Below are 8786 nucleotides of genomic sequence, written 5' to 3'. Positions count from 1 at the left end.
CGATATTTATATATATATATATATATATATATATATATATATATATACCACAGTATGCTTGAGTCAAATGTGAGGCCATCCGTCCAACAGCTAAAGCTTGATCAAAATTGGGTCATGCAACAGGACAATGATCACCAGCAAATCTACAACAGACAACAGAATGGATGAAAAAGAAAATAATCAAGGTGTTACAATAGCCTAGTCAAAGTCCAGACCTCATTCTGACTGAAACAAATGCCCACAAACCTCAATAAACCAGAGGGCAATCAAGACACTTGTCTCCAATGTAATACAATAACACCAGGGTGGTATTACCAAAATATCTAAATACAATTTTAATTCGACAATTTAAATTTGCAATGTGCTGGTTTGTTTCACTTATTACTTTGAAAGGTTTCACTTAATTCCATATGCATAATGTCTGCACTGGCTTTTCCATATTGGCTTTATTTTTGCTAAATAAATAATGACACGGTGTGATATGTCATGTGTTGTGGTTCATCTGAGGTTTTATTTTCCAAATTTTAAGCCCTGCCAAGGACCAGATGATTAATTTTTTTATTATGTCCTGATACATAAAACCATGGAATTCAATAAGGTGTTTTTTCTTTTTCATATGACTGTGTGTGTGTGTGTGTGTGTGTGTGTGTTATGGCACAAAATGACATTGCCTCCATGGTCCATAAAACCATGGAATTCAATAGGGTGTCTTTTCTTTTTCATGTGTGTGTTTGTTTGTTTGTTTGTGTGTGTGTGTGTGTTATGGCACAAAATGACATTGCCTGCATTAATTTCACTGTAGAATTCTCAATACAGTACTTCATTACTGGTAAATATTGTAATATCCTTGCATTTTCTTACAGTGTTTTCTCATATCAAAATGTCCGGACTAGTCTCTTTTTTCAATAAAGCAAAACAAAGTGTCTAATCGTATTATCTTGTTTTTCGTCTCCAGGTAATCTATGTCGCTCGGAATCCTAAAGATGTTATAGTCTCATCGTACCACTTTCATAAAATGGTCACGTTCCTTGAAGACCCAGGAACATTTGAAGAATTCACCGACAAATTCCTGTCAGGAAAAAGTGAGACATTTTAATCATTTTTTTTTTTTAAGTATTCCGTATTCATGTGGCAAGTAAAAATGCTAAATAACTACTTTTTGTATGTTTGATGTTGCTGCCGTATTAAGGTCCACTTTACATCATGCCCCAAAACACCCTTTTAACTGCTTTAAAAGCACTATTAAAGCAGATTCATTCCTGTAGTTAAAAATAAACATGCAACAAACATGATATGTGAAGATGGAGAGTGTAAATATAAATATTGAAATGATCAGTTTGCAATTGCTTGCACAGATGTGTTCGGAAAGTGGACCGACCATGTGAAAAGTTGGCGAAACCCTGAGCTCGGTGACAGAATTCTGTACATCACCTATGAAGAAATGCTTCAGGTAAAGTGAAACGACGCTGCTCATTCAGATATCAGAAATAAACATGCGGCGGCAACTTTCCAATATAATAAAATGTAGGTTCTTGCAATTGTAGGACCTTCGTGAGGTCCTGGGTCGGATTTTAAAATTCCTTGGTCGGGAGCTGAGCGCAGAGGCTCTGGATCGTGTGGTCAATCATAGCACTTTCAAAAATATGAAAACAAACAAAATGTCAAACTACTCTCTGGTGCCAGAAGATTTTATGGACAACAAGAAGTCATACTTCCTCAGAAAAGGTACCCAGGTTTTAAAGCATCAGCTGAGAGCTGCTATTTGAATTGAATTGAAAACTTGGACATTATGATATTTGTTCTTGAATGAAACCGCTCTGCTTATTTAAAGGTGTCGCTGGAGACTGGAAGAACCACTTCAGCCCTGAGCTTGATGCCAAGTTCACAGCTGTAATTCAAGAGGAAATGAAAGGAAGTAACATCAGATTCCCGTGGGATGAGGAATGAGTGAATCTCTTGTCCTGACATCTCGGTGCACATCAAAATAAACAGTCATAGATGGAACGTGATTGTTTAATTCACTTTGTGTTGATTCAAGTGTATTGCAGCAACGTCCTCTGCTGTCCTGAAGCTATGTTGCAATTGCTCAAGAAGGTGATAAGTCGTTAAGGTGTAAGACAGTTTCGGGTTTTTGCAACATAACAGTGAGGATGCAACATTCAACATCAGTTTTGTGTCACTGAGGGAAGTTGCAAGCTCAGGCACAGTAATATGTAATTAATTATTTTGTGATCACAAAATGATGAGGTGTATTTTTGAGAAGGCCTGCTTTTGACAGTGAAATATTACTTGAAAATATAATGTGAACAGTGAAATATAATTTATCTATCATTTTTCATTGATCTAATCAGGGTAACCCAGCATCTATTTCCTCATGGTTTTGCATTAAGCATAAGAAATATTTCAGTATACCTACATATAAATATATAACAAAAAATCATGAATATGAGCTGTTTATGTTTATATGAAGTTTTATGCATTAAAAAAAACAGTACAATCACCCTGTGTATTTCTGTGTGAGGTTTCTTGACTTTCCTTAAAAGAATGCTGTATTTCACCCAAAAATGACAAAATGCTGAAGATTTACTCAATTAAGTTTGTTTCTTCATCAAATTTGTGATGAAAATTTATACATCACAAAAATCCACTGGAGAAAGCAAAATTATGGAAAGAGTACTCATATTTTAGCTAGAAGCAACAGTTTGAAGTTGTGGTGTTTTAATCAGCTGTTTGGACTCTCATTCTGACGGCACCCATTCACTGCAGAGGATCCATTGGCGAGCAAGTGATGTGATGCTAAATGTATCCAAATCCGTTCAGATGAAGAAACTCATCTACATCTTGGATGGCCTGGAGGTGAGTAAAGTTTCAGCAAATTGAAATTTTTGGGTGAACGATTCTTTAAATTGCTACATTATCCCTGTAGGAAAGAAAAATTGCAAACAAGATCAGTCACAGTCACAATTGTGTGTCCTCTATAGAGTTTTAGAAGAGATCTCAACAGTGTTTCTAAGGATTGAACAGGATACTTTAGTTTCTTACCAAATGTCATAAATCTCTGTATGGAGCAAATAATCTGAACTACTAACTACATTCAGTTTACTGTATAACTCAATACTCTTAAAGGGATAGTTCACCCAAAAATGAAAATTCTGTCATTAATTACTCACCCTCAAAGACTGACATGGAAGAGAAGAAATTGTTGAATAAAGTCGTTCTTTTTTTGCACAAAAAAAGTATTTTCGTAGCTTTATAACATTATGGTTGATCCATGTCACATGGACAATTTTAACAATGTCCTTACTCCCTTTCTGGGCCTTGAACGTTTCCATTGCATTGCTGTCTATGCAGAGTCAGAAAGCTCTGGGATTTCATCAAAAACATCTTATTTTGTGTTCCGCAGATGAACGAGGGTCTTACGGGTTTGGAACGACATGAGGGTGAGTAATTAATGACAGAATTTTCATTTTGGGGTGAACTATCCCTTTAAGTATTTCAACAAACTCATTTGTGTTTATTTTATTTAATTTTTTCTTTTTTCTTTAAGGAAACATCTGAGAGGTCTCAAGTCTCATGAGCTGTGAAATATTTGTGTGAGATTCAGAGCATTTTTATGAGCTGAGAAAACAAATGCTCTTTCCCCAAAGGCCAAGTTCAACAGCACTTGTGTTGTTCTCTGTTTCTGCTGTTTGAAGACATGGCTTGGCGGTGATGCACACACACACATTTATATATAAACTGGGTGAAAAAAGTCCTCTCACATTCAATTACTTCTTATTTCCAGCAAATTTCGTAACCTGTGTAAATATTTGTATTACCTTGTACATGTTTCGACATTTAACACAGAAATGAAATCATGAGTCCCTGAACAGAGCGGGGGTCAGTATGAGGTGTATCCACCAGCTGCTTTGAGTACTACAGGGCATCTTATCCTCATGGAATACACATGATTTGCCAGTTTTCGCTGTGAGATTTTCTCCACTTTTCCAGCAAGCCATTTGCAAGTTCTTGAACATGTTTTGGGGGACACATGTGGTTTGCAACTGATAGGTAACTCAGCTGTCCTTCCTGTTTCCCTGTAGGACTGTCTTAGTCCTCTTACATTACAGGCATTGCAGTTTATTGCTATGGTCTGATCTGCAGTCCTGCAGCAGGGCTATGGCATGTTCACGCAGGTGATCAGGAACCCTGGGCATCTTTTTTCTGCTATTTTCAGAGTCAGTAGAAAGGCCTGTTTAATGTCAGCTATTGGAACTGTGACTTGTGTTGCCCACTGCCTGTAAACTGTTATTGTCTTTAGGACTGTTCCACAGGTGCGTGTGCAGTAATTGTTTGATTCACTGAACAAGCATGAGAAACATTGTTTAAACCCTTTCCAAGATCTGAAATAAGGCTGTTGATCACATTAATCATTTAAAATTTTTGTATTTATTGTAAAAAAAAATAAAATAAGAAAAGAATAAATGTGTTTTTTCATGCAACTGATTGTTTAGGTTTAGATGTTGATTTGATATAAAGCAATTGTCCACTCAAGGCTGTGTTTTGACCACAGTTATCACTGTAGTACTCAACCTGGCTTATTGCTTTATTTTAAATCGCCATCTTCAGAGACTGAGACACATTCTTTTTCACAGAAATTACCTCATTGTAAACAAACACATCCATGTCATTCACTTCCAGATTATTCAAATGAAGCCTGCTGCACTGTGATTGGTTGCCAGATTGGCTGCAAGTAAACTGGCATTGACATACGTGGAAGCGCTCACGTTTGCACTTGCATTGTTGTGTACGTGCTGAACAGTGTATGTTAAACCGGTAAAGCGTACGTCTTCTCCTCTGAGGGCATTTCACCCCAGGGCCTCTGCCGTACGTGACTGTGCTGGGGTTCGTTTCCTCCCTCATTACCGATAACGCTAATGAACTTCCTGTGATTTCCTGTAATTGGGGCACTTTGGGCGGGACACACGTGTGAGTGTGGGCATCGTCCAGGCATGTTGATGGCATTTTTTCATGCGTATAGACTGCGGATGTGATGTCAGGCATGCTGACATTATTGCTTTGTGATTGGATGGAGGAACCATGTATCCTCACGTATTGTCTGTACTAGACAGCTGGCGTACTTGCAGTCACAGTATGCATGTGCAATAAAAAATCAGCTTAGATCATTAGGACAGGATGGACACTAGAATAGACATATATCAAAGTGTCTCCTCTCTGATGTCCCTGGAAGACCCCGCATGGCATGGTGGGTGTCCATGGGTGTGGATGACAGTCTCTCTCAACTCTCTCAAGAACAAAGGGTCAGCTTGTATTTGGACTAGTGTCGACACTCCAGGGACGCAGAGATAAAGAAAGGGAGGGCCGTCTGTTATAAACTGGCAGTGCTCATGTAATTCAATCATCCAAAGGAATTCATTTCCTTTTATTCTGTCATTCTGTTCTCATCCTTCCCAATCTGCTGAATGAAGATTTACTTGAAAAGCACAGGGGGAAAAAATCACAGTTGGTTTCAGAACATTTATATATAACCAGTCAGTCTTGTTTGTTCTCATCTATTATACTTTCTTTATTATGATTTCCCACATTTTAGAATAATAGTAAAGTCATCAAAATGGTCAAATGACACAAATGAAAGGGTGGAGATTATATAGTGACCGTAAATATGTTATATAGAAACAAATCAAACCTGTATTTTAGCGTCTACAAAGGTTCCTCTATCTGGTCCAATTCAACTATTTCTGTTGAATTTTTTTATTTAAATTATTATTATTATTATTTATTTCAAAACTTAACTTTTCCTAATGTTGTAGAGCTCGAGTCTGCATGAACGAGCAGCCATTGTGGATGTTGTGTATATCCAGATGAGGAAGGGGCCGTGTATGAAATCCTGAAGTATCTCCAAGCTCCAAGGTATGGATGGTGAATCTGATGACCTTTGAATTCAGTGTGAGTTACATACATCTAGTACATCAGGAATCAGGATGTATTAAATTATGACAGAAAAGTGTCAAAAGTGACAGTTTTGACAATTATAATATAACAAAAAATTACTATTTTAAACAAAAGCTGTTCTTTTGAACTTTCTATTCATCAAATAATCCTTAAAAAAATGAATCTACAAAAATATGAAGCAGCACAACTGTTTTCAACATTGATGGTAATACTAAATGTTTCTTGAGCAGCAAATCAGTATATTAGAATGATTTCTGAAGGATCATGTGACACTGAAGACTGGAGAAATGATGCTGAAAATTCAGCTTTACCATCACAGGAATAAATTACATTTTAAAATACATTCAAATAGAAAACAGTTATTTTATATTGTAATAATATTTCATAATATTGCTATTTTTACTATATTTTTTGATCAAATAAGTGCATACCAACCCAAAACATTTGAACGGTAATATGTCTTATATAAAAAGGAAATTATTAAATTTATACATGCATCAAAGGGTTAAAGTCAAACCGAGACTCCCCCCAAAACAGACTTTTTTTAGGCTTTTTATTTTCATTAATAATAATAATAACGTGTCAGTTGCCAATTTAGAAGAATGTTCCAAATAAGCACAGAGAAACTCACCGAGGGTTATTTCAGGCTTGTTTTTATGTGTTGTTATCTGGGTCAGCATGTGTCGTAGTGCTGTAGTTTCCTGATCGAGCCAATTTGAGTTTATTTTTCTTTGCTATTCTGAGATCTTTCTGCCTGGAAGTGTGGGTGGCCTCTGAAGAAACATTGCATTGTGGGTATTTAATTGGGCCTTGTTTTTCTTTTAACTAAAGGCTAATGCAAGTCCACAGTAGCAGCACAGAGGACTTTCACCAGGTCACAGGTTTACTGATATACCACTTGCAAAGACAAGCAAATGGGTTTGTATTTGCCAGATGTGTGGTGAAAGTTTAATAACTCCAGACTTTGAACTTAATTTGATTCAGAGGCACTTTAAGAATTAAATTCTTAATTCCTCTTTGCCCTAATAATAGCATAACGAAATAGATCTGGCAAACAATCCAGTGTATCTGCCCTTCTGTTTTGGAAAGCGTCAAATGATTTTAAAATTCATTTTCGAAGAGGGGAGCAAAGTAGCCAATCGCAGACATGTTTGTTGATTTCTACAATTCAATGGCCAATCAGATGTGTTTAGGTTGGAATCCACGCACTCACCGCTTTTTGTCCGGTGCCGAGTTTCTATCATGCTCATAATAAAAAAAAAGTTTCATTGTGCGGTCACATACATTGGTTAAAACGGAACTTTGTGATATTGTGATGAATGAACACACACACACACACACACACACCCACACCCACACACACACACAAACAAGTCGTGCATCCTGGCGCCGGGCCTGTCTAAAGGTCATGTTTGTAAAGTTGTGTAAATATTCACTCATCATCCAGTGACTTGTTACAGTACAGCTGAGGCTAAAGGTTTAGATAAACTCAGGCTAAAGGCGTTCAAACGTAGTTTTTCACAAACCTGCACATTTCTTGTGTTAAATTAGGGCCTCTAATTCTGCTCTGTTTCCATAATCGCTAAAAAAAAAATGATTTTCGCTTTTATTTACAGACTTTCAGTGGGTCATCATTAGCTTTTAAGTGTTTAAATTGAATCATCAATGCACTTTTTGCAGTCCACACATTTTCAATGGGATTTTTATATTTGTGCTTTTTTTTCTTGTAATACTTTCAGCTGTTGGGAAATTTTTTTATTTTTTTATTTACTTACATATAGTGTTAATTTCTTTAACGAAGACTATGACGAAAAATGTTCGTTGACGAGCTTTCTCTGATAGCTCAGAGCCAGGCAGCGCTCAGTCATGTAGTGCGGTTGACTCAAGGACTTAAGGACCTTTCCCAATCCCATTCCCCTCTCTCCACTACTTCACGTCCAGTCTGTCTGTACTGTCCTATTAGATACTTTTGTGTGAGAAAAGACTTTGAGTCCTCATCACAACCCGTCTAAATCCTAATATGAAAATTTTAAATCCTATTTCAATTATGCCTTTATTCCACGTCTTAGCTCTCATCTGTGCAAGCAAAACAAACTTTTCAAAGATGTCAGTTATTGATTAAAAAGTCAGTTGTTCTGTCATTATCAATGGGAAATCCATGCAACTCCCACATTCTTGGTACACAATTTTTCAGCACAAAAGTAAACATGTAAATAATCATACGTAAAGTTTAATTCCACTACTGTTATATGTCTGTGTGTTTTGAGTTTCTGTTGTGACCTAGGCCCCGTCCACACGGAGATGCGTTTAGCTGTATAAGCATAAATTTTGTATCGTATAGGCGTTTCGTCCACACGGATCCGGCGTTTTCTGAGAGTGAAACCGATATTTTTTAAAACCGGGTCCCAGAGTGGATGAATCTGAAAACGCCGCCCTTGCGTTTTCGTGTGGACAGCGAATCCCTATATTTTCTGAAACGATGACGTCATCAGCCCACGTCTCGCCCCTAGTCAGACACCGCTACGTCATGTAACAGCAACAAAAACATGAACAAACACTGAACAATTGTCTTTTTATTAACTAACATTAACACAGATTAATAAATGTATTGTTCCATGTTCGTTTGTATACCGCGCGCAAGGTTTATGCGCATAGTCCAAGTCTTCTTCTCCGTTTTTAGTGTATCTCTGTGGCAGAATTACAGCGCCAAATACTGGTCTGGCATGTGTACTACATCGTTTTGTGTCGGTTTTGTGGTTTCGTGTGGACGCAGATATTTCTTGAGATGAGGGAGAAAAAAAAGATCGGATAGGGAAAGCTCTGGCTTCGTGTGG

At 37.2% G+C, this 8786-nt stretch overlaps 2 protein-coding genes across 6 annotated transcripts in view; both read left to right on the top strand.

The window, feature by feature from the left end:
* LOC107686539 (sulfotransferase family cytosolic 2B member 1-like) overlaps window positions 1-2431 on the top strand; it is a 4139-nt gene extending 1708 nt beyond the window's left edge. Inside the window, exons 3-6 of the mRNA XM_016483581.1 lie at window positions 956-1082; window positions 1356-1450; window positions 1545-1725; window positions 1832-2431. Coding sequence (XP_016339067.1) covers window positions 956-1082; window positions 1356-1450; window positions 1545-1725; window positions 1832-1947 — 519 coding nt within the window. The 3' untranslated portion in view covers window positions 1948-2431. The remainder of the gene's footprint in view (window positions 1-955; window positions 1083-1355; window positions 1451-1544; window positions 1726-1831) is intronic.
* A 1098-nt stretch (window positions 2432-3529) lies between these two features.
* The window catches only part of LOC107686492 (neural cell adhesion molecule 1-like), a 29471-nt gene continuing 24214 nt past the window's right edge, over window positions 3530-8786 (top strand). For 3 of the 5 annotated variants that reach the window (XM_016483551.1, XM_016483560.1, XM_016483530.1), the window contains exon 1: window positions 5687-5910. The gene's annotated coding sequence lies outside the window, so the exon portion shown is untranslated. Of the gene's footprint in view, window positions 4051-5686; window positions 5911-8786 lie in introns of those variants that run through there. The other 2 variants (XM_016483538.1, XM_016483554.1) reach the window with 2 other exon arrangements.

This window comes from Sinocyclocheilus anshuiensis, unplaced genomic scaffold, assembly GCF_001515605.1.
Source record: "Sinocyclocheilus anshuiensis isolate Anshui unplaced genomic scaffold, SAMN03320099.WGS_v1.1 scaffold389, whole genome shotgun sequence".
Classification (NCBI taxonomy): domain Eukaryota; kingdom Metazoa; phylum Chordata; class Actinopteri; order Cypriniformes; family Cyprinidae; genus Sinocyclocheilus; species Sinocyclocheilus anshuiensis.
Note: the sequence above shows the minus strand (reverse complement) of the source record. Positions and strands in the feature narration are given on the sequence as shown.